Raw genomic sequence first — 26,827 nt, forward strand, 5'->3', positions numbered from 1 at the left:
AAGTTAAGTCTGACCAGCCGCAAACACTTCAGCTTTCCGGACAACCGGAGAGCTCTCATGCTGTGAAGGAGATCGCAATGGCTAACTTATGGAAGCCCATGAAACGGCATTTAATTTGTCCAACATGAAAACATAACCCCCCCCCAGTTAGCACCCCATGCGCTGACTACCTGTCGCTCACTTTTGCGGGTGGTTCCTCTGTATGAGCATAATGGCAATGCAGTGTTTCGCGCATGGGCAATGGCTAACACAATCACCTGATCTGCGTAAATATCTGAATCAGACCCTATGGTCCTGTCTGAGTTAGGCTGTCTTGCAGCATGCGCTGAAGCACCGCTATGAGCTATAGGAAACCTACCTGGAGAGAGAATAAAGCTTTGCATAAAATGCTCTCTCTCAAATGAACAAAGCAAAGCAAATAACATCATAAATCCCCATGGCTGGTTCTGTGTAAGAGTCAAATAGTGAAGTAAAAGTAAGGCGAGATATGTAGACCAAAATTAGTAATCAGAATATTGCAACAAAAAGCAGGCAACACTTATATAAGATTTCACCCAACAGTCGAATTTTACTGTTATTTGTTTGTTACAGAATCATGAATACAGTATACTGACACTTAAGATACATATAAGATTAATGTAGGCACTCCGTTGTACAATATCAGTCAATTGTACAATAAGGACATTATTCATTGTTATATAATATTTGATTAATTATAACAGGGATAGACAACCTGTGGCACTCCAGATACTGGGGAACTACACATCCCAGCATGCCCCGTCATAGTTTTAGCATGCCCTAACAGCAAAATTGGTGCAGAGCATGCTGGGATATGTATATCCAGAGCAGCTGGCGTGCCACAGGTTGCCTATCTCTGTATTATAACATGCTGTCTCTCACATGAACATTTCTGTTGGGTAGATGGTATCCCTGTTTCTTTTGATAGTAGAGATATGACAGGAATAAATCTATTATTAGCAGATTTCAATTAAAACAATTCCACTTTCATACCTCCTTGATGTGAAGGAAATCTTTGGGATCAAAGTTGATGGACATTCCCTGTACCGGAGCGTCATCTCCGGGTGCCGGGATATATCCCACATTCGTCCGAACCGCAAAAGCCACAGGCTTGGTCTGTTGAGAGACATATGATACTGAGTACAGCGGACCAGAAATCACCTCTCTATAATGGACAACTACAGTCTTATACAGGACCAATAGCAGATGAACTCATCTCTTCTACCTTGGCTTTCTCCAGTTGTGCTAGAGCATGGCGTTCAGCCTCTTTCCGCAGAGCCTCCCTATCCTCTTCAAGGGATACATCTGAATCTGACGGACGACTGGTGTACGATTCTGCAGACCCCTGGAGGAAGACACATAAGCCAAGAGATGCATGATCATGTGGGAAGAGAAGGGCTAAATAACCAACACTTGGGAACCAGCTGTTCTTGGAAATAGGGTCTGCCTGTAATGTGCCAATATAAGCTTGATAGAGGGGTAAGCAATGTAACACGTGAGAAACATAATGAGTAGAATATAAATTGAGAAAAAAAATAAATAGAGCTTCAAGCTGATGTAGTATTATATATAATACAGATACCTCTTTACATAGGCACTTACCTCATGATCAAGCCCATACACATACATTTCTCACTAAGCCCCTCTTGTCGTTTTGGCTTTGCCCTGCTTATATGTGTATATTGACCAAACACAATCACTCTCAAACTGACAGATTCATATGAGGTAAAAGGGCATTGTATATGTCATATAATCTAAATATGCCCAGTCACACTGTAATAGTTCACAATGACATACAAAGAATAGTTAATCACACTTATATGTTACAATGACAGCCAGACATTTACACACAGAACAATAGTTACACACACACACACACACTTCCTATCTGCTTGGCCGCTTAGCTAAGATTCCCTTCTGACTGCTAGTCCCTCCCTCGGTGAGGTCAGAGGGGCTGTGACAGCCTGATGCATGGAGAGTTAGGGACAGGTGGCAGGCAGCTTTGAGAGACACAGCCCAGGGACAGCAGAGAAACTGACACAATGATTGATAAAAACATGTGTGTGTCTCCAAAGCCCAGCAACTTCCACTATTCCTAATTTTATTATCCTGCAACACCCACTTCTTACATTACTACCAGAAATCTCTGACCTCACTTCGGAAACACCCCAACAACCACACCCACCTAGCAATTCTATATAGAAAAAAAATCACATTGCAATCTCTAACACCACCCATATTAAAGTGCAGCTAACGATAATCACAGCCACCACTATGCACCATTAATACTGCTAGCCATTCATAGCAGCCTGTAGCCCTCCTAAATTTACACATCCCAAAAATATATAAATAACTATGCCATACAGAAAACAATCACCATTACACCTGCAGACACTTTAATGAATAACCACTAGAAAACAGTTACACTGACAGCTACTACTGACCACACATAGGGCCTGATAGAGGAGGATGCTGCTGCTACATCCACTATTGCTTTTGTTGCCGCAGTCGCTGCTACTATAATATGCAAATGCTAGTTTCGGTTCTCCCACGGTGTAGATGCCTATGTCTGAATGTGCAAGCACTGAGGCGCCCACTTTCAGTGTCTCGGTACACTGTTACCATAGGCGTGCGCAGAAGCCGGCACAGGGGGTGCTCCTTCGGCAATTAACCCTTCCACCGGGTGATGGGCTACCTGTCCCCATCTGCCTCCGGGACATACACTTCTCACCTAGACTCACCTGGCCACCCAGGTGAGTAGTGTATGTCCCGGTGGGCGGGGGAATGGCGTAGTCCATGACCTGGCTGAGGGACAAGTGCTGAAGTGGCAACCCATGTGCCAGCATCTGCACACGCCTACTTAAACCAGCCCTATGGCATGTGCAGTTTCTTCATCTGACTATGTGGCAGTGCATCTGGGAGCGCAGCTGCTATCACTGACACGCCTGGACAATCTTATAACACGCCCATGAGACTGGCTTTTTAATTCACTTAAGGTCACACATCCCAGTCATCGCCCATGACTTTTCCGCCCCATTTCTGATACCATCTGTACCGAATGCAACAGCATCTGTGTGTGTACACTCTGTGTGACACATGTGCCGTGGGGATTTTCAGAATTTCTTGTTCATGTGCAGTTGTAATTAATTACTCAACTACATGAATACTGACTTTGCGTGTGCCTCTAAATCAGGCCTATAGCGACTTGCAGCCACCGAAAATGACACTTAGAACACTGTACAACACCCTACCCATACTTGCCTACTCTCCCGGAATGGCCGGGAGCCTTTCGAAAATCTGGTGGCGCTCCCATCCCCCCGGAAGAGCTAAGCCAGCTACAATCAGATCGCAGATATGCAACTGCTATTTACTATTCATAATAGGCTGCAGCCAAATAAAAACATACCTTAAACACATAGGGGGCGGGGCCAAATGCTGTGATTCATGCAGAATCACAGCTTAAGCCCCCGCCCCCTTCACGGAGACCCGCGATTGCCACGGGTATTCTCCTAATTCTGCCCACTTCACTAGGAAGTGGGCAGAATGCGGGAGAAATGCCTACCCTTCCCGGAGTGCGGGGGGTTACCCGAAAAATCGGGAGCCTCCCGCGAAAACCGGGAGGGTAGGCATGTATGTCTTCATATACATCTCAAACAAACAGCTGCTTTCCGCCATTACAAATACATAGCATCACAAACTTCCTCTGACCTGCCATCTATGGGCCTGATCAGAGTTGTACACAAACCCGATGGTATACTAGTTTCTAACAGGGAATAACAGACAGGAGGGCAGGGCCGGGCAGAGCAGGGAGGGTACAGCTTCAAAATATTATTTTCTGATGTTGTCCTATCAAGTATATGGTAACAAAATGTTTTTCTTCATATTGTTTTTTCGCTTTTCTACCATTTGTTTACACAAAGCTCATTGGTGTTTATGTACTATAGACATTTGCCAAGTGAATACACTTCTAGGGGGAAGTCTTTATATTTATCCGTTGAAGCTTTTCTTTACATGTACTATGAATTGTCAGTCTGTTGTAGGTTTCTTTGAATGAATAAGATGAATAAATACATCTGAATAGCGTCACATGAACTGTAAGCTATTTCTGGCACACAGGAAGCTAATTTGCTGCAAACTGAATTATGATGTAGGATCTGATGACAGAGGTGCCACTATACTACAGTAACTGTACATTCCTGGGAATTCACAGTCCACAAATGAGTCACCTCCCCTGTTCCGTGTTATGGTTGGAGTATAGTAAGGGAAAGGTCTGGGTAGAAAAAAAATTACTGCAGAAATTCAGGTAAAAGAAAATAATATGGGAAATTCTATGCAGAACACAAAAGGCCAATGACGTGAATATTCCACTGAACAGTTTTGAACATTTCACTCATCTCTACTCACATTTATGGTCCTATTTAAAATAACTATTATTGTTTTCACTACAGTGTTGGATGTAAATACATTTTGTTGCTGTTTTCTCCATAAAGCTCTATTTACCACTTACTCATGCATGAAGGGGCCAAGACAGGAGGTGTAAATAATAGATACAGTAAAGGTGTAAGTTCATGTAAAAGTTGTACAAGATAGAAATAAGAAATAATAACCCGCCCACCGCAGACTGTGCCCTCCTTAAAAGAGCAAACAAAACTCGTCTAGTGATTGTAGTGGGTGTGATGAAAAACGTAGGGCACCCACAAAACTGCCACTTCCAGCAGTGTGCCTTGCCAGCTGGGGCTGGTGGCACTGTAGCAGGGAAAAGTGGGTTCTCCACCGCCATTGTGCCAAACCAGCTCTATGGGCTGTTTTCACAAGAGGATAGGGCCAACAAATTAAAAGTGGGCCACCCCAGGAAAACCTTGGTCAGCTATAGATTTCACATACCCATGGATGCCAGGGCATGCTTGCACTTGAGGAACCACAACCCCTAGCAAGACCAGGCATCTAGGGCACCCTAAGACCTGTAGTGTGCTAAGGAGAATTAAAAAAAAAAAAATACACACCTGATCAGCTTTAAACCTATCATATTTATCAAACAGAATGGCTTTGCTCTGATTGGTAACAACATGGGAAAAGTCACTCTAATTGGTGTGCAGCCCACATAAGTTTAGCTACTTCCAGCCAATAAGTGACTTTTCTCACACTGTAAAATGATGCTCAAACTTTAAAATGACATTTAGGAACTGATTGTTTGTTTTTTTATTTCTTTCAACTTTATCGCTCTCCAAGGTTTGATACATCTTCCAGAGTCTGCTTTACATGAATGACAGATATGTCATGATGGGAATGAGAAGAATGAAATACATAAATAAAATTTAATAGCAGAGCTGGATTATAGGCAGGGCGACAGGGGCGGCCGTCCTGGGGCTCCCACACATAGGGGGCTTCCACATACATTCCCCAGAAGGTTGATCGCGATCTACCGGTAGCTCACGGAGCTCCTGACGATAGATCACGACTAACTAACTGTGAACTCTGACCTCTGAATCCTCTGATCGCTTCAGAGGCCAGCGTTCCCAGTGATGCAGTGCGGATGTGAGGAGCCTGCGCGCCTGCTGGATCCAGTTAGATCCAGCATGCAGTGGAAGCAGCAGCAGCGACAGAGGGACTCGGGAGCCCTGACGGCATGGAGCGAAGACAGGTAAGTTTCTTAATAGGGGAGTCGGTGGGGACAGGGAGCTAGTCCTGGGGGCACTACGTTAGGGGGCACGACTACAGGGGGCATTGAAGAAGGAGAACAACTACAGGGGGCATTGGAGAAGAGGCACAACTACTGGGGGCATTGCAGAAGGGGCACAACTACAGGGGCCATTGCAGAAGGGGAACAACGCCTGGCCGACAAAAGCAGAGTTCCCGGCAGCGGAAGCCAGACAGCGCTGGAAATCCCGGTCATTGCTAAAGTAAGTATAAACTAACCTAACCCCCTAACCCTCCTTAGGGGTGCCTAATCCTAATCTCCCCCCAAGTGCATTACCCTAATCCCCCCTCTAAGTGCCTAACCCTAACCCCCCCTTCCCCGCTGCCTAAACCTAAGTCCCCCAGTGGGGTGCCTAACCCTAAGTCCCCCGGGGATGCCTAATCCTAACCCTCCCTCCCCCTATCCTAACCCTCCGGGGGGGTGCCTAACCCTAAGTCCCCCTGGGTGCCCTAAACCTAACCCTCCCCCCCCGCGGCTGTCCGCCCACGGCGCCCGGCATCCCTTCGATCGGCGTCGGGGAAGTGACAGGCGTCTAGATATAGATGCCGGTCATTTATCCCATGCCGTTATAAAGCAGTCGCGGAGCCGGCTGTCGGGATTCCGGCAGCCGGCTTCCCGATTGTATACCCTACTGGGGGCATTGCAGAATAGGCACAACAAATGGGGGCATTGCAGAAGGGGCACAACTACTGGAGACATTGCAGAAGGGGCACAACAACTGGGAGCATTTCAGAAAGGGCACAACTACTGGGGGGCATTACAGAAGGGGCACAACTACTGGGGCATTGCAGAAGGGACACAACAACAGGGGGCATTGCAGAAGGGCACAACTACAGGGGGCATTCAAGAAGGGGCACAACTACTGGAGGCATTGCAGAAGGGGAACAACAACTGGGAGCATTTCAGAAAGGGCACAACTACTGGGGGGCGTTACAGAAGGGGCATAACTACTGGGGCATTGCAGAAGGGGCACAACAACAGGGGGCATTGCAGAAGGGGCACAACTACAGGGGGCATTGAACAAGGGGCACAACAACTGGGGGCATTGGAAAGGGGAACAACAACGGGGCATTGCAGAAGGGGCACAACTAATGGGGGCATTGCAGAAGGGGCACAACAACTCGGGTCATTGCAGTAGGGGCACAACTACTGGGGCATTTCAGAAGGGCCACAGTTACAGGGGGCATTGCAGAAGGGGCACAACAACAGGGGGCATTGAACAAGGGGCACAACAACTGGGGGCATTGGAGAAGGGGAACAACAACGGGGCATTGCAGAAGGGGCACAACTAATGGGTGCATTGCAGAAGCGGCACAACAACTGGGGTCGTTGCAGTAGGGGCACAACTACTGGGGCATTTCAGAAGGGCCACAGTTACAGGGGGCATTGCAGAAGGGGCACAACTATAGGGGGCATTGGAGAAGGGGCACAACTTCAGGGGGCATTGGAGAAGGGGTACAACTACAGGGGGCATTGCAGAAGGGGAACAACAAATGGGGGCATTGCAAAAGGGGCACAACTACTAGGGGGCATTGCAGAAGGGGCACAACTACAGGGGGCATTGGAGAAGAGGCACAACTACTGGGGGCATTGTAGAAGGGGCACAACTACAGGGGGCATTGGAGAAGGGGAACAACTACTGGGGGTATTGCAGAAGGGGCACAACTAATGGGGCATTGCAGAAGGGGCACAACAACTGAGGGCATTGCAGAAGGGGCACAACAACTGGGAGCACTGCCAAAGGGGCACAACTGCAGAGGGCATTGGAGAAGAGGCACAGCTACTGGGGGCATTGCAGAAGGGGCACAACAACTGGGGGCACTGCAGAAGGGGCACAGCAACTGGGGGCATTGCAGAAGGGGCACAACTACTGGGGGGGCATTTCAGAAGGGGCACAACAACAGGGGGCATTGCAGAAGGGGCACAACTATAGGGGGCATTGGAGAAGGGGCACAACTTCAGGGGGCATTGGAGAAGGGGTACAACTACAGGGGGCATTGCAGAAGGGGAACAACAAATGGAGGCATTGCAGAAGGGGCACAACTACAGGGGCATTGGAGAAGAGGCACAACTACTGGGGGCATTGTAGAAGGGGCACAACAACTGGGGGCATTGCAGAAGGGGCACAACAACTGGGGGCATTGCAGAAGGGGCACAACTACAGGGGGCATTGGAGAAGGGGAACAACTACTGGGGACATTGTAGAAGGGGCACAACTAATGGGGCATTGCAGAAGGGGCACAACAACTGGGAGCATTGCAGAAGGGCACAACTACTGGGGGCACAACAACTGAGAGCATTGCAGAAGGGGCACAACAACTGGGAGCATTGCCGAAGGGGCACAACTACAGAGGGCATTGGAGAAGAGGCACAGCTACTTGGGGCATTGCAGAAGGGGCACAACTAGGGGCATTGCAGAAGGGGCACAACTACACGGGGCATTGGAGAAGGGACACAACAACTGGGGGCACTGCAGAAGGGGCACAACAACTGGGGGCATTGCAGAAGGGGCACAACTACTGGGGGGCACTTCAGAAGGGGCACAACAACAGGGGGCATTGCAGAAGGGGCACAACAACAGGGGGCATTGCAGAAGGGGCACAACTACAGGGGGCATTGGAGAAGAGGCACAACTACTGGGGGCACTGCAGGAGGGGCACAGCAACTGGGGCATTTCAGAAGGGGCACAACTACAGGGAGCATTGCAGAAGGGGCACAACAACTGGGGGTATTGCAGAACAAATGGGGGCATTGCAGAAGGGGAACAACAACTGGGATATTTGCAGAAGGGGCAGAACTACTGGGGCATTGCAGAAGGTACACAACAACTGGGGGCATTTCAGAAGGGGCACAACTACTGGGGGCATTGCAGAAGGAGCACAACAACTGGGGGCATTTCAGAAGGGGCACAACTACAGGCGGCATTGCAGAAGAGGCACAACTACAGGGGGCATTCAAGAAGGGGCACAAATACTGGGGGCATTGCAGAAGGGGCACAACTACAAGGGGCATTGCAAGAAGGGGGCATTGGAGAGGGGGCACAACTACAAGGGGCACTGCAGAAGGGACACAACTACTGGGGGCATTGCAGAAGGGCCACAACTACAGGGGGGCATTGCAAAAGGGGGCATTGGAGAGGGGGCACAACTACAAGGGGCATTGCAGAAGGGGCACAACTACTGGGAGCATTGCAGAAGGGGCACAACTACTGGGGGCATTGCAGAAGGGGCACAACTACAGGGGGCATTAGACATCAGACAGGTTGCCCAAAGTATGTGTGTAGATATATATATATATATATAAAAAACTGTACATACATATATGTGTATATATATGCGTGTATATATATATATATATATATATATGTATAAATACAACTTTTATTGATATGGGGGGCCCCACATGTTTGTTGCCCCCACAGACCTTAATCCAGCCCTGTCTAATAGCAAACACAGTTTAAATACTGTGTTAAAATACTTATACATTTAATTAATATATGCAAGGTGACTAATTATATAAAAAATGGATGCTAGTATAGAGCTAAATAAGGGAATTGGGAAGGTATGTTAGTACAGGAAAAGGGCACAGGAAAAAGGTAGAAAGAAACTAAGAATGACATAAATGTGTTAATTTTCTAATGACTAAGCGGAAGGTATGGGAATGCGAATGGTCTAAAAATATTCTATACTAGCCGCCGACCAGGCCCCATGGAATTTACTAGGGCAGTCATATACGGAATACCTCACTGAGGTTATGAATTTTTTGTCCCAAAATGTTGTTATAGTTGGGAAAATGCACCACATATGAAGCCATCCTATCCCCTCTAGCATCAACCAAAAGAAGACGTCAAGATAGCTAGAAGACTGGCTGGAGCCCAGTACCATCTATATAAAATTGTGTATGTATTTTCTTTAATGTGAACACAAATTGAACTCTTAGCTATGTACATTCTGATTTGAGACCATTCCTCTGTGGCTATTATCTGTCCTATGTCTTCCTACCAATTTTGATTTATGAATTTCCCTTTAATCTATTTATCTTTATTAACAGTTATTATTTATAGAGTACATATATTCTGCAAATCTTCACAGAGAATAGTTGGTCATTCATATCAGTCCATACACACACACTCACACATATTCATTTTTATGTCAGAATTCAATTAGCCATTTCAGTATGTTTTTAGATAGTGGGAGGAAATTGATGCAAACACAGGGAAGACATACCAACTCCAATCAAAGAAACCAAGACCTCAGTGCTGCGAGGCACTAATGCTAGCCTCTACACCAACTGTGCTGCCCCAATATGTAAGTAATAAATTACATAAGATGGAATATAGGCTTGTATTAAACCTGCTTAAACAGAACAACTCCAGGCAAGGGCGTGTGAAGAGAATGATGAGCCAAATACATTTTTAAGTTGAAGATATTGGATAAACCTATCAGAGGAAAGGTGAAAAAGTTAATAAATCTTCTGAAATTCAAGAAGAACACAGGTGAGCCAAGTCTGGTAAGAACTACATGTTATTCCTAGTCCATTTAGCAAATTCCACCTGGTGGAGATGTGAGAATGGGCCATAGGAGAGTTATCTACCTGATATTGACAATCAATTTATAGTCAATGATCCAATATCAAATGCATCAAAGTGGAGAGAACAACCTTTGTGCAGCATCCACAAAAGACAATATCAGTATGAGAAATCGAATAAGTAAAGTGGGTCTTAAATCTACTACCTGAACACAATAAAAACGCAGATAGACGAACATTGATGATCAGCAATCCATTGGGGAAAGTCAACATGTTAAAAATCTCATACTCGCCAATTTCGACCATTTTCGAATCAGAATCAGGGAATCAAGATTGTTCAATATGTTGGATTTTTCCGATCCTCAGACTCTGGCAAAATTGGGAATTGCCCCGATACTGGCTGGATGCATGGGCCCCATTTCTCAGATTGCCTGGGCCCCATTAGCCTTTATTGTCTACCCAAATCCTTGTGTGAGACTTAAATGGCAGAAAACAGACTCAGCCAGATGAGTCACTAAATAATATGTCAGTAAATGATGGAAGCTTAGCCGTAGTCTTTGGGAAGCTAAGGAAGAAAGCGGATACACACTTTGGGACTTTTCTCCAACCAAATTTGGGCAAGAACAAAAATTTAAAGAGTCTGCAATAAGTAGATATATACATTTCTCCTATCTACCAGATTCCTCTTAATTATCTTAATTAAAAGGGGAAGTTCATGTAAAAAAAAACATATTATGTTTTGTTATTGCCCAAACACACAAGTATTTAATTGTATCTGACTGTCAATAGAGTTTATAGTTTACTTGAAGTTGAACATTTTAGGTAAAATTTAATAAGCAGGATTTCCGATTTATCCAAACTGATTCTGAAAGTTGGCAACTGAACATAATGTTGTAACTGCTGACACAGGAAAGGAGGAGAAGTGTGAGTCTTTGTAATCATCAAGACATCATTATCATATAAAGAGAACTTGTGCTCCCGGATGCCAGCCTTCGACATCCGCAATATCTGGATTATCACAAATTGAATCCTCTCTGCCTGAGGTTTCATCAGAAGCACAAAAGAGCAAAGGCAACAAAAGCCTGCAAGTCGACATTTTGACCATATTGACATTCTCATATCAATCTTATGTATGTTGACATGATACCTGTTGACTTAATATACCACACCCACTTAAACCAGGTGCTGACAAATGTTTTAGTGTTTTAATTGTCTGTGAAAGTTCTTCTGAACAAATCTCCTTATTAAGATGCTCAACTTGCAAAGAACATGGTAACGAGGGACTAAAATACCAAATATATTTTAATTTCACTAGGATGCTGGCTTTGGGGAACCCATTAGGATATAAATTATAAAGGGTAACATTGTAAACCTGAAATCAATTTGCAGTTTTCTGTGGGTTATAGTCAAGATTGAGGGCCTACTTCAGAGGTGGGTGCTTATGACTTATGCGCATGCGCCCGAGATCGAAGATGCACTGCGCATGAGCCTCGATGGTTACCGCCGTCAGATGCAGATCAAAATTGCATGCAGTAGCAAATAATCACTCAACTGCATAAACATCACCATTGCGTCCACCTCTGAATCAGACCCAAATGTTTATGTTGGGCTGTGAGATCTAGAAGACATGCTTCAAGTTGTCTCACCTGTTATTACATTTTTCCTCTGCCAATGTGACATTATGAGCCTCCAACGCAATTGTTATCTGATCAATCATCATCTTCTTGACTGTCAACAATTTTATCTCTATTTTCCTTTAGACCCAATCTAACCTTTCTAACCTTATGCGGAGAAATGTAAGGGAGAAATGTATCTCTCAAGAAGTATGGCTGCATGATTGGACCAAGACACTGGAGAGATCACCACCACTTCCTACTATCTGTAGGAATGTGGTGGTACCATGACCAACAAAGAGTATGTCAATTTGCAAAACATAAACAAATTATAGTTTTAATAGAACGACAAGTTTGTATGACCCTTTGGGATGCCCTACTGAGAGCTGGGAAGATCCATCTCTGTCTAGGATGAGCTCCAAAATGTGCCTATTATCAATTATGCTTTGTCCAGCTGAAACAATGTAAGAAACAATTTAATAGTACACATATAAGTTAACATTCTGTTCCACATTAGGAGCATACAGAGAAGCAATTGTGCTGGAGCTCTAAAGAACACTGTCAGTTAGGATGATAAATCTTCATTAGGAGTCAGAGAACGTGGAGTGTACCATAATTGGGGCAAAGATGTGTAATAAAATAGCAATTCCCGTCGTTTTGTGAACAGATGTTGCATAGAAAAAATGATTAATTAGAAATGAGTCTCTTGGAGCACAACATGAACTTATTGACATTTAAGATATTGAAGAGCAATCTTACATTTTTGGGGAAAGTGAAGACCATTGACATTCAATGAGATAACCTTGAGAATCATGGAAGTATATCAACAAGATATATTGCTTTAAAAGCTTAAAATATTTTTAGCTACAAATTCAGACAAATGGAAATGAATAAAAGAGTAGGAAAAGATGGAAATAGTAAGGGGAACAAGTAGGTGGTAGGGGAATAGAGACAGATGTTAGAGGACTAGTGCCACCATTTATCTGGTGTACTGCAGAGACTCTAGTGGTTAACAGTGGAAGAGAATGAACAGTGCAATCTCTATTGCTCTGCACAAACTTTTCAGTATCTGTTGTTATCGTATCTGCATTGACAGTCACACAAGTACAATGTATTCTATGTTATAGGCGTAAGTCATGGCCAGGCCCACCAAGAGCCGTGGCGGGCCCGGGTAACAGGGGGCATGGCCTTACCGCGCGAGGTGTGGCCACGCCCCCTTCAAATAAAAAATAAATAATATTTTCAGCACCATGAAGTGGTGCTGCGCGCTGGCGAGGGGGCGCTCTGAGCCCCTTCAGCACGGCGCAAAGCCAGGGGGGGCGCGATCAGTAGGATCGCTCCTCCCACAGGCATAGGAGACGGCTGTGGCTGCTGCTCAGCAGCCACGAGCAGTCTCCCATTGCAGCTCAGCACACGCTGTGTGCTGGGCTGCTATGAAGGAGGGGGGGGCTGCATCCCACCCGGGCCCCTCAGGAAGCCCGGGTAATTTGTACCCGCTCCCCCCCCTCTCGGCGCCCCTGGTCATGTTGTCCTATTATTCAGTCTCTCGTTTCCTTCCTATACACTTCCTCAGTTTATTTTGGCCTCCATTACCATCTTTATGCTGATGATACTCAGATCTACCGCTCCTCTCTTCAGTTGTCTTTCTATTCCTCCTGAATGTCGCCGTCATTTCTTAAGCTTAACTTTTCAAAGACTATGGGCCGGTACACACTAAGCGACGGGACCCGGCATACACACTTGCTAATGCCTACAGCAACATCGCGACGGAGGTCATGCTGCATTTGGCAGCATGGCCCTCGCTAACAATAACACATTGTCGCTGCGCACGGGAGCGCGCATCATCAGTGACCTTGAGGGTACACACGAGACGATGTGCCCGACATGTCGTCCGATCCAGCTGGATCAGACGACATATCTTCTCATGTGTACCCAGCATAAGCTTATAATATTTCTACTCCCAGAGTCCCCTCATCTGACCCCTTCTAATTATCTGTTGACAACATTACCCTCTCTTCTGTCCCGAAGTCAGTTGCCAACGTTGTCTTCAACTCTTCCCCTCTCTTTCAAACCCCACATTCATGCCCTCTCCCAATCATGACACTTCCATTTTCATAAACGTCGCCAGGATCAGGCCCTTTCTCACTCTGGATGCCACTGGCATCTCTTGACTGGATTAATGTAACCTTCTCCTATATGGCCTTCCCTACTCCTGTCTCTCTCCACTCCAGTCCATCCTTAACGCTGATTCTCGCTCAGTCATTCTTCTATAAAATTGCTCTGTTTTGGAGTCCCCTCTCTGTCAGGGTATACACTGACTCACCTTTGCCTACAGAGTACACTATAAACTCTTTACATGCACCAATAATGTCCTCAACCAATTCTCTCCTTACTACATCTCTAACCTCACCCTCCTCCACACTCCAATCTGCCCACCACTCTGTCAGTGATTGCTGCCTCTCCTCCCGAGTGATTACCTCCTCTGACTCCCACCTCCAGGACTTCTCTGTGCTACTCCCCACCACTGGAACTTTGACTCCTTCCCTATCAGATTCTCCACCTCTCTATAAAGCTTCAAATGGGATCTCAAAACCCATGCCATGCCCATGCCTTTATCAAAGCCTACCACCTTTCATCCTCCCCTTTTGTCCACACAAACCGACACAACACCTCAGTGTCAACAATGTTTGATCATGCCTTTCCTATAAATTTAAAGCTCTCACATTCAGATCCCTCTTCCCTCATGCACTCCTTCCTTTTTGCTACCAGTATCTCTGAACCTGTCCGCTGCACCCATCAATTAAATTTCCTAATGGTGTGCAGTGTATATGATACTTGATTAGGCAGGATCTGTGATCAATCTAATCAGCTGCCCTATATACTGTGTCAACATCTGACATTGCTTTGTTCTATATGCTGTGGAATGCTGATGACCAGGAGAAAACAGGATAAATAGGGACCTAGTTTAAGGGCTATGGGGCAGATTCAATTAGCTGCAGCATTTACCCAGCGGCTAATTGCCACACTGGACCTATTCAACTAGCGGGGATTCCTCGCGCGGGAGTCCCCGAGACCCTGCGCGCAAGTCCCCGCAGTCGGACTTTATCCGTGTCAAAACGACCAAATCGGCCTCGCGCGTGAGGAAAAAACACATTGATTCCGCAGTTTACGCGATTCCTGATTTTACGGCATGGGAAAAAGGCTATTTAATTGAATAGCTTTTCCCCACGCCGCGGGAATTTAGGCTGGCAATTAGTCATGGGGTAAATCCCGCGGCTAATTGAATCTGCCCTAATGAGAGTGTTTTGTTCAAAAGTGGGAACCCATTCATTGGAAAGTTGTCAGTACTAAATAGTTTTTATGCCAATATTTTTATTGAACAAGGATTTTTCAAACAAGGGGGCACAAAAAGAAAATGGGAATTTACAGGAGGGAGGAGAGGAAACAGATGTGATATTAATACAGAATGTAGAAAAACAAGAAATCACGGAGCACTACAAATATTAATTTCAGGTTGCTATATTTTGTAATAAGCTGTGCTATATGTTTTATACTTTTGTGAATGTTGATTACTGTATGTTATCAAAGCCTGGAGTTCTGTATTATGATTAGCTGATTGTAGCTGTACGTTGTGAAATAACAATGGCAAGTACGATAGTGATACAGAAATAATGGCCTAGTTACATAGGGCTGATTCTGAGTTGCACACAAAGTGGCTGTAGCTGTGGGCAGCCTGATTTACTACCTTAGACTAATGCCAGTATCCATTCAGCTCATACAGGGGTTCGTGTCTGCGCACACAGAAACCTGTGCCACCCATTGATTTAACTCTAGCCACCGTCCCCATCATCATTAGTATCTGCACTTACACCAGCCCCATGCTGGGTGCAAGATATACGTCAGAAGTGGTCTTCCCTTCCCCGTACGCATGGAGTTTTTGATACATGCCATGGCACTCCTATGAGACTCATACAAGTCAGGGTGGTAAATGTGTGATCACATTGTCACCGCCCAATCCTCGCCCTAAAACTCTCTAATTTACAGAGAGATCCAGCCAAGTTCCAAGCGACTCAGAGTAGAACGGACATACGCCAAAATGTATACATTTGCATATGCGCATGCGCTGTATGCACTAACTCGCCATTTGTCCTCTGTCAGGTCCCAGATACTCCAGTACAATACTACTTTTTATTTCAATGCTACACAAAAATATTAACTTAGCAACTGCTGAATTCATAGTGACCAGAAATAGAGGCATACATACAATAGTGTTAAAATCCCTATAGCCGTCGAAAATGTGTCTTCACTGGAGGTAGGGGTTTGCTCTATATATCAAGAGGTTACCAATGGAAATAAAATTACCAGGTTACACTGGAGATACGTGTCCCCATAGGCAAATTTTGTTAATGCCATCTCAGGATGGCGAGAATAGATAATAATCACTGAGAAAATGTGTTCAACTGTTTTTCTTTTTCTTTTTTTCTTTTCTTTTTGTTTCCATCCACTGCACAAGCATGAATTGGCTAGCTCGGTCACGCATGCCTATATTCAGTCAGTGCCGTCCTGAGGATGTTAGGTGGATTTTTTTATTTTTTATTTTTATATTTTTATTTATATATGGAAGCAATAACACCACATCAATATCATCGCTGCATATTAATAAATAGATCCCTTAAGCTGCCCATCCACTTAACGATGCAGGGACGACGGCACGATTACGACGCCGTCGTCTCCCGCGGGGTGAACTGCATACACTGAACGTTCAGATGTTCAGTGTATGCAGATCAATCATCCCCGAACATGGCATCCTGACAGCGGTCGTCAGGTTGACCGTCATGTTCGGGCGATGATTGATGTTAATAACGACCAGCAGTGGTGCGCATCGCTGGTCATTTTTAACCTTTTGCTGACCGATTTGCGGGCGTTTACCAAGCAATGGAGCGATAACGACCATTGTTATCCCTCCATCGCTAGGTTTAATCGCCTAGTGGATGGGCAGCTTTAGACTTCTAAAGCAGATTGATGGAATCAGTTTGAAGTCTTGCTTCCCCCTGACTTAATCTATATCTGATAAATTGGAGGACATTTACAAATGCAGGGCATTATATAACAACACTTCAGTAAAAACATTGGGGTCAAATCAGTTAGAAGCGAGTTGGGTGCTGTGAGCTGTTTTCACTGCGAAGTGAAAGGCATTTGCAGTTCATTTCCAAATTCGCATTGCATTTTCCCAGCCAATTCACTTTTTTTGTGCGCACCTCCCTGGGACACAGTGTAGAACCTCTGGTACACCCCTCCCAATGAATCATCATGTACTTGGAGGGGTTTTAATAAAATCATTATGGCCAAAAAATACTTCAGTTTTTAAGTGAATTTCTCTAAAATGTATTTAGAGGTGCTGTATTGATGGGAGTGGGGTTTTATAACTTGCAGATGGGAGCTGTCTTTTTCCAGCTTTTTAAAAGTTATAAAAAAACACTGAAAAATAACTTTACATGCATTTTTTGCACCCCAAAATACTGTAAAGACTTTAATAAGCTGAAAAACACTTGTTGCCTCTCATTTTTCCATCATTAATAAAAAAAAATGCACAATAAGTAATTTTACACTTTTTAAGAACATCCAGTACTTCCTTATGGTCAATAACAGCCTTCTATATGGTCCTGCTACCTTAGTTGCCACTGTTTTGGGGTACAGAATGATTTACCCACTTTTTCATGCAGTTCTGACAGGTTGATTATTGTAGAAAAGTTGCACATTCTCACCACGAGTCCCAAGAATCTACATTTTTAATTGAATCTTGCATTTCGTGGGTGCACGCATTGACGCGATGTATGCAGATTCCATGATACGAATTTGCTTTGCAAACTCGCATCTATTTGAATTGACTCCTCTGTTAAAAAGGGTTCCAAAAATGTTGTAATGGAACATTTATCTCTAGCATGGCGATGTGGGGCTTTGTTATTACATGGATAGATAGTGACACCTCCATTACCAACTCTCTAAATTGTCAAAGGGGGAAAACAGTCAAAGACCAGAAGCCCATAAAAATGTGCAGATTTAATGGGAGCACCAAGGCAAAGTGGTTATATCATATGTGTGAAGTTTATATGTTCTCTCTGTGTTCATGTGGTTTTTCTCCTTGCACTCTGGTTTCACTGTATAAACCTAAAACACACTGGTAAGTATCTGACCTCTGAAACATTAACCTTCGTGTGTGTTCAGTGTTGAAGCAGGGCATTTTCGCTCCTGGGATAAGCCTCTGGCGCACCCAACACATAATGTTTCGACGGAGAGGCACATCCTAATGACACCCTGGCAGCAGGGTGCCTTACTAGGCACCCCATAAGCTGGAGACAGGTGCCATTAGGGTAGGAATGGTACAATCGCTTCGGCCTTTACTTTGGGCTGCTGCATCCCTACTAACAGCCTTTTGAGTGTTCTTGGGATTGAGAATTTAGACTGTACGCTCCAATATGCAGGGACTTATCTGAATGTGAACAATCTCAGAAAAGATCTTCATAATATGTAGGTACTATATAAACAATGGACAATAAAATTAAATTACATGTATATTTACTAATAACATAATATGTTGGTGCCACCATCTACCGACCAAAAAAACCCCCAAAAACAAATGCCAGAAAAACTAGGGACTCATTAAAGTGACTATCTCAGTCATGTTTGTGGTGGTGATGTTATGATGAAACACTGTAAACAGCCAGTAGAATTGGAGCTAGGTCAATAAAATTATTATGTCAACAATTTACTGAAACATGCAAAATATTGAATGGAACATAGGGCCTGAATCAGAGCTGCTCGTAAGCGGGCGCTCGTTCGTTCCGAGCGATGTTTGCCCAACTGCGCATGCGTACAGATCGTAATACGCATGCGCGAACCAGTCAGTGCGGCCGAAAATCGTTTGTTCGCTAAATAGCGAATGCCTGCTATTTTGAGTGACTTGAGGAGGCGTATGTGGGTGGTAACAGGGGAAGGTGCTTGAAAACGGGGAGTGGAGATCAGAACGCAGGCGTGCTTAAAGGTCAAAACGAGCGTTTTATGGGTGTGCATAATTAATACAGCAGCGTCATTGACCACGTCACTGGGTTATTTTATAGTCAGAACTGCTCGCAAGATTGTGGTAGGAAAAACCAACCACAAGAATAGCGAGCAGCTCATACCCTGGTCGATGTACTCGATTAATTAATAAATAGCGGACATGACGTAGGATGCGAGCGGCCAGGGGGGCGTAGTTTTCCAAAAAACGACCGCAAGTTTTGTTCGCTCGTTCAGACCTAGAGGCGTGAACAGACCGCAAAGAGCGAACGGTTCATTTGAATAGCCACCCCTTTTTTCTGAACGAGCGAGCGCAAATAGCGTCCGGCTCTGAATCAGGCCCATAGGACCTCATGTACAGTTAGATGCAAAACTTTTTCGCATAAAATACACATTTTCATACTGAACATGTGCATACAGAGGATTCTACATAATTGTGTTTGCGGGTTTGGTCCTGTCTTACACTTAAGAAAGGAAGAACAAGGGTGGAACGTAGCCTGAGTATATTAGGGGTGTGTTCACGTAATTAAAAGACGTAATTAGCAGTGAACACATCCGTAGATATTAGGGGTGAGCGGGTTCGGATTTCTGAAATCCGAACCCCCCCGAGCCCCCCCGATCCGAGTCCGATCCGAGTCAGGCTCGACTTTTCCCGCCTGACTCGGATCTGAAATCGAGGCAAAACGTCATCATCCCGCCTTCCGAGTCTCGCGGGTTTTGGATCCTATATAAGGTACCCGCGTCGGCGCCATTTTCTCACTCGGCTGTGGACAGTGAAGAGGGAGGGTGGGAGTTAGGGCTGTGTAGTGTAGTGTAGTGTAGTGCTGCTGTTGTCCACTACTTCAAAGTCCATAGGGGCTGGCTGTGTTGTGCTGTGCTGCTGTTGTTAATAGGGGCTGTGTCCACTACTTCAAAGTCCATAGGGGCTGGCTGGACTGTGTTGTGCAGTCAGTTCTCCATAGGGGCTGTGTCCACTCCAAAGTCCTGTGCAGTGTCCCAGTCCTAAAGGGGTGCTGTAGTGTTGTCCAGGGGGTGCTCTGTCCATCAGGGGTGCTCCCCCCAAGTGCTAAAAAAATAATATATTTTCTGTGTTTGTGAATTGTGTGCGCAGTAGCCGCACGTGCATCAACAAAGTAGTGCCAAGCGTGCGCCTGTGTCATAAGTAAAGGGCCGGCTGGCTTGACCGTTAAAGGGTGCTGTAACCCCCAAAGTACACTCCAGTCCAAACCAAAAAAAAAATTATTTTCTGTGTTTGTGAATTGTGTGCGCAGTAGCCGCACGTGCATCAACAAAGTAGTGCCAAGCGTGCGCCTGTGTCATAAGTAAAGGGCCGGCTGGCTTGACCGTTAAAGGGTGCTGTAACCCCCGAAAGTACACTCCAGTCCAAACCCAAAAAAAAATATGAGATATGGTAAGAACTTACCCTTGTTATCTCTATTTCTACGAAGTCCATAGGGTTCCACAGGATACCTTGGGGTATAGGTGTGACGTCAGTCGCTGGGCACCATAGATTTAAGCTTTTCAGCCTCCCAGGATGCACTAGGGTCCCCCTCCTATACCCCGCGCCCGAGCCAAGGCACCTCAGTTCGTTATCAAGCCATAGGCCGGAGGAGGAGAAGGAAGAGAGAGAAAAAAGATCTGGACACATACAAGAATCACATTCTCACCAGAGGGAGACGGAAAACCGGTGACCAGAGCAAAGCCCATCTGCAGCACAGGTGCGACAGGGCGGGAGTCCTGTGGAACCCTATGGACTTCGTAGAAATAGAGATAACAAGGGTAAGTTCTTACCATATCTCATATTTTCTACTTCAGGGTCCATAGGGTATCCACAGGATACCTTGGGGATGTCCCAAAGCAGTATCCTTTAAGGGTGGGGACGCTCCTGTGCAGAAAGGAGAATCCGCCGCCCGAAGGAAGCATCCTGAGAGGCGAAGGTGTCAAACCTGTAATACCTCACGAAGGTATGGACAGAGGACCACGTAGCAGCCTTGCAGATCTGAACTGCCGAGGCACCACGTCGAGCTGCCCATGAAGGACCCACAGACCTAGTGGAATGAGCTTTCAGAGAAGGAGGGACCGGTAGGCCTTCATGAAGATAAGCTTCAGAAATAGCCATACGGATCCAGGCTGCCAAAGTTTGCTTTGAAGCAGGCCAACCCTTTTTACAGAAGCCATAGAGGACAAACAAAGCGTCCGACTTCCTAAACGAAGAAGTGCGGTCCACATAAGTCCTTAAGGCCCGCACAACATCCAAAGAGGCCTCACCCACGGAAAGACCCGGTGAGTTAAATGCCGGAACAACTATTTCCTCGTTAACATGAAACTGGGAAACAACTTTGTGAAGAAACTCGGGCCGAGTGCGGAGCACTGCCCTGTTCCCATGAAAAACCAAGAAAGGGGGTCTACAAGAAAGAGCCCCTAACTCAGAAACACGTCTGGCCGAAGCAATGGCCAGAAGGAAAACAGTCTTAGCTGTTAGCCATTTAAGATCCACTGAGCCCAGTGGTTCAAACGGCGGTCCTTGGAGAGCCCTCAGGACCACAGCCAAATCCCAAGGCGCCACAGGTGGAACAAAGGGCGGCTGAATGCGGAGAACACCCTGCATAAAGGTGCGCACATCCGGGATTGTAGCAATCCTACGGTGAAACCAGACAGATAGGGCCGAAACCTGTACCTTCAAAGAAGCAAGGCGAAGCCCATGATCTAGTCCCGTTTGCAGGAAGGCGAGAATCCGAGACAGACGAAACTCCCGCGGTGCATAACCTCTCGGTCGACACCACTGGAAGAACGTCTGCCACACGCGATGGTGTATCCTCGCGGAAGACGGTTTCCGAGCTCGTAACATGGTACGCACCACAGAGCTGGAAAACCCCCGGGACCTCAGCATGGCCGTCTCAACAGCCACGCCGTCAAAGACAGCCGAGTCAGGTCTGGGTGAAGGCAAGGACCCTGAGACAGAAGGTCCGGTCGTAGCGGCAACCGCAGAGGACTGTCCACGGACAGACCCTGAAGGTCTGAGAACCAGTGCCGTCTGGGCCACGCGGGAGCTATCAACAGGAGCGTCTCTCCATCCTGTTTGAATTTCCGGATTACCCGTGGAAGAAGGGAGACCGGAGGGAACAGGTATGCGAACCGGAACGTCCACCGGATGGACAGAGCATCCACCAGAGACGCCCTTTCGTCTCTTGTGCGAGACCCGTACACCGGCAACTTGTTGTTGTGCCGGGACGCCATGAGGTCGATTTCTGGAAGACCCCACCTGTCCACCAGTAGTTGAAAAACGTCCGGGTGCAGGGACCATTCCCCCGGATGAACGTCCTGGCGACTTAGAAAGTCCGCCTCCCAATTTAGCACTCCCGGGATGAAGACCGCTGATATGGCCGGAAGATTGCGCTCCGCCCAAACCAGGATCCGAGAGACCTCTACGAGAGCCGCCCGACTGCGAGTTCCTCCTTGCCTGTTTATGTAGGCCACGGTGGTAGCGTTGTCCGACTGGACCTGCACCGGGCGACCCTGGAGAAACCGCTGTGCCTGTTGGAGAGCATTGAAGACCGCACGGAGTTCCAAGATATTTATTGGAAGCTCCACTTCTGTCGGCGTCCACCTGCCCTGGAACAAGTGTGGACCCGAAACTGCTCCCCAGCCCCGAAGACTGGCGTCCGTTGTCAACAGGACCCAATTTGGAACCCAGAACGGACGTCCCTTGTTGAGGTGGGTCGTCTGTAACCACCACGCAAGGGACAGGCGAACCTCCGGGGTGAGCACAATCGTCCGGAACTTCAGAGACTGAGGCAGCCCGTTCCACTTGGACAGGATCAGGTGCTGCAGAGGTCTGGAGTGAAACTGGGCGTATTCCACCATGTCGAACACCGACACCATGGAGCCCAGTAACCTCATCGCCGAGTGTAAGGACACCCGGCAGCTGTGCAGACAACTGCGCACCCTTGACTGTAAAGCAGAGATCTTGTCCTCCATCACGAAGATCCTTTGCTGTCCCGAGTCCAATAAGGCTCCAAGATGCAGAATCCTCCGAGACGGGATTAGAGTGGACTTCTGCCAGTTGATTAGCCAGCCGTGCCGTTGCAGCAGTGCAATGGTCAGGTCCAAGTGGCGTAACAGGAGCTCTGGAGATCCTGCCACCAATAACAGGTCGTCCAAATACGGCAACATGCGGACTCCATGCAGCCGCAGAGAAGCCGCCATGACCGCCATCACCTTGGTGAAAACACGTGGTGCTGTTGCCAGGCCAAAAGGTAACGCCCGAAACTGGAAGTGGTCGCTGCTGATTGCAAACCTGAGGAACTGTTGATGGCGCGAAAGAATAGGGACATGCAGGTAAGCGTCCTGTATGTCCAATGACACCATGTAGTCCCCAGGTTCCAGCGCTAGAATGATGGACCGTAGGGTCTCCATCCGAAACTTCGGGACCCGCAAAGACTTGTTGAGTGCTTTGAGGTTGAGAATCGGACGATATGACCCATTGGGTTTCTGTACCAAAAATAGATTTGAATAGAAACCCTGGCCCCTCTGGGAGAATGGAATAGGCACTATAACTCCAGCCTGGAGCATAGTGTGCAATACCTTCCGCAGCTCCGTAGCCTTGTTCCGGTCTGATGGTAGACCCGTGGTGAAGAATCGAGCCGGGGGTCTGTGCCGGAAGGAGAGGGCGTATCCGTGGGAAACCACCTCCAGAACCCAAGTGTCTGTCGTAGTGGTCGACCAACACTGGGCGAACTGTAGCAGGCGGCCTCCCACCCTGGGATCCCCCAAAGGGAGGCCCGGACCGTCAGGCCGCAGGCTTGTCATCTGGCTTGGGGGCCGGACGTCTGGTACTCCATGCCTGCTTCCGGGGCTTGACCGATTTCTTAGGGCCAGCCTGTCGAGGAAACGACTGTGGTTTGGGCCTGCCCTGGGCCCTAGATGACCGAAAGGACGATGGTCCAGAACCAGAAGGAGCAGCGGCCGACGGGAGACAAGCAGATTTGGCTGCCGCCAGCGTGGCCACAATCTTATCCAGATCAGGACCGAAGAGAACTTCTCCGGTAAACGGCAACGCTTCCAGACCTTTCTTGGAATCTGCGTCCGCCTTCCAGGATCGCAGCCACAAGGTGCGACGAGCAGCTACCGCTGCTGAAGAAATTCTAGACACCAGAGTACTAATGTCTAGAGCCGCCTCGTTGATGTAGGTGGCCGAATCACGGAGATTGCCAATCAACTCCGCCTCGGACAGTCGGATTCAAAAGAAGCCTCTAATGAATCCGCCCAGCGCTCCATCGCTCTGGCAACCCAGCAAATGGCCATAGCCGGCCGTACTGCCCCCCCTGCAAGGGAATAAGCGGACTTCAGGCAGATTTCTACCTTGCGGTCCGTAGCATCCTTAAGGGAGGACATGGATGGCATCGGCAATGTGGCACTACGGACAAAACGGGTCACGTGAGAATCCACCTGTGGAGGAGATTCCCACTTAGCAAAATAATTATCCACGAACGGATAAGCCACCGCCAGGCGTCTCTGCGGCTGGTATCTTTTGCCAGGTTGTTTCCACGCCTCCTCTAAATGGTCCACCAACTGACCCGAAAGAGGAAAGACTGTGGCATCGCCCTTCACATCTTTGAAAAAGGCATACTTAGATTTAGCCGCTGGGGGAACTTCGTCCTCAATCACCAAGGCTGTGCGGACCGCCCGAATAAGTCCAGGAATATATACTTTGGACTTAGCATCAGCGTCCTTAGTATGGAGAGGTTCCTGATCGTAACGATCCAGAATCTCCCCATCATCAGACGTCCCTTCGTCATCCTCATAAGGAGCAGACAGAGACGCCACCGGCCTTTTATGAGGCCGTATCACAGACTCCCCTTGCAACACATCCGACAAGTGCTGTACAGAACTCGTCAGGGAGTTAACCCACGCTGGCTCCTGAGAACCCGGGAGCGGGGAAATAGGGAGACTGTGGGGTACCAACAATTGTCGTGGGAACCCCTGCATGGGTGACGACACCACAGACTGCTGGGACAAACCCATCGGAGTAAACGCGGGCTGCGGAGCTAACTGACCCACTAAAGCTGTTAACGCCTGAGCGAAACAAGCCCAGGGCGGCTCCTGTACCGGTGCTGTAACCGTAATAGGCCGCGCCATGGACAAACACTGCCGGCAAAGGCCCTCCGCGCTACCCTCCCCCTCCGCTAACGGTACTTTGCACGTGGTACACTGTAGCCGGAGGGGAAAATCACTTTCAGGCATGATGGCACCACGTATGTGACCTCTCTCACCAATTAAGTATTAAATAGGCGAGAGACCACCCTGCAGCACCGCACCGCAAGGGCTTTAGCAGAAAGAACAGGGACAGTAATAAAGCTGACAGTTTAGAGAAGAAAAGTTACAGGCAGCGCTAGCACAGTCACATACAATGCAGAGAAATAACAAATCCTGCACTAACAGCGCTGATCACTCAACTACACAGACACAGGGCCTGGTAGGACACAGCGCTGCATACACAGACCTGAGCCACAGCGGAGGAGAGGTATGCGGGGGGACCCAGACCACGATGCTTCCGTCCAGCGCTTCCAGCAGCGTTCACCATGCGTTCTGAGAAGATGGCCGCCGAGGAGCAGAGAGGAGGCTGGCCTGGGGGAGGAGCGCTGCCACAGGACCAGTCGGCAGCATGCAGAGAGGGCTGTGTGCAGCGGGGGAGGCGCCGGCTGTGAGACAGGGAAGGCGCGCTCCCCTGGCATGCATTTAACCCCTGGGACGCTGCAGCGCTACCGCTCTGCTGCGGTCCGCTGTCCCAGGGGGTAGTGGAAAGCGCAGGTTGGTCGCCTGGCTCCACGCTGCAGCCAGTCCCCAGGGAGCCCCCTGCCTGGGGACTTAGGACCATGTGACCAGCGGGGACCCACCGCGGGACCCCGCTGCTTACCTTTGTCCCCCTTGGATCCGGCCATGGTCCGGAACATCTGGGGTCACCGCTAGCTGTGACCCCAGATGCTCACCAGCATCCCCGGATCGGTACCGGCGTTCTGGTACCGGCGGGGGTGTAGGGAAGACAGCATGGACGTCAGGACTGACTGTCCATGCTGTACATCCAGATGTGCAGCCACATCTGCACTGAAGAAAGCTTCAGGGGCTCTTCTAGCCCCCACTCCGACAGGTGCACCCGACGCCGGCCGGGCACCAAACTAAACTGAGGTGCCTTGGCTCGGGGGCGGGGTATAGGAGGGGGACCCTAGTGCATCCTGGGAGGCTGAAAAGCTTAACTCTATGGTGCCCAGCGACTGACGTCACACCTATACCCCAAGGTATCCTGTGGATACCCTATGGACCCTGAAGTAGAAAAATATTTTCTGTGTTTGTGAATTGTGTGCGCAGTAGCCGCACGTGCATCAACAAAGTAGTGCCAAGCGTGCGCCTGTGTCATAAGTAAAGGGCCGGCTGGCTTGACCGTTAAGGGTGCTGTAACCCCCGAAAGTACACTCCAGTCCAAACCAAAAAAAAAAATATTTTCTGTGTTTGTGAATTGTGTGCGCAGTAGCTGCACGTGCATCAACAAAGTAGTGCCAAGCGTGCGCCTGTGTCATAAGTAAAGGGCCGGCTGGCTTGACCGTTAAAGGGTCCTGTAACCCCCAAAGTACACTCCAGTCCAAACCAAAAAAAAAATTATTTTCTGTGTTTAGCCGCACGTATATATCAAATCGTTATAACATAAATGGAGGACCAAACTTTCTCCGATAAAAATAAAATAGAGAAAGATCAAGAACCACTTCCTCCTAGTGCTGAAGCTGCTGCCACTAGTCATGACATAGACGATAACATGCCATCAACGTCGTCTGCCAAGGCCGATGCCCAATGTCATAGTAGAGGGCACATACAATCCCAAATGGCAAAGTTCAGGAAAATGACCTTGAAAAAGACATTTAAA

General features: G+C 47.5%; 1 protein-coding gene across 1 annotated transcript in view; it reads right to left on the minus strand.

Moving 5' to 3' along the window:
- CACNB1 (calcium voltage-gated channel auxiliary subunit beta 1) overlaps nucleotides 1–26,827 on the minus strand; it is a 93,340-nt gene that overhangs the window by 33,930 nt on the left and 32,583 nt on the right. The window contains exons 3-4 of the mRNA XM_088474609.1: nucleotides 1,244–1,363; nucleotides 1,012–1,134 (exon numbers count right to left, since the gene is read on the minus strand). Of these exons, the coding sequence (XP_088330735.1) occupies nucleotides 1,012–1,134; nucleotides 1,244–1,363 (243 nt within the window). The remainder of the gene's footprint in view (nucleotides 1–1,011; nucleotides 1,135–1,243; nucleotides 1,364–26,827) is intronic.

This window comes from Taudactylus pleione, unplaced genomic scaffold, assembly GCF_031769625.1.
Source record: "Taudactylus pleione unplaced genomic scaffold, aTauple2 ptg000155l, whole genome shotgun sequence".
Lineage (NCBI taxonomy): Eukaryota > Metazoa > Chordata > Amphibia > Anura > Myobatrachidae > Taudactylus > Taudactylus pleione.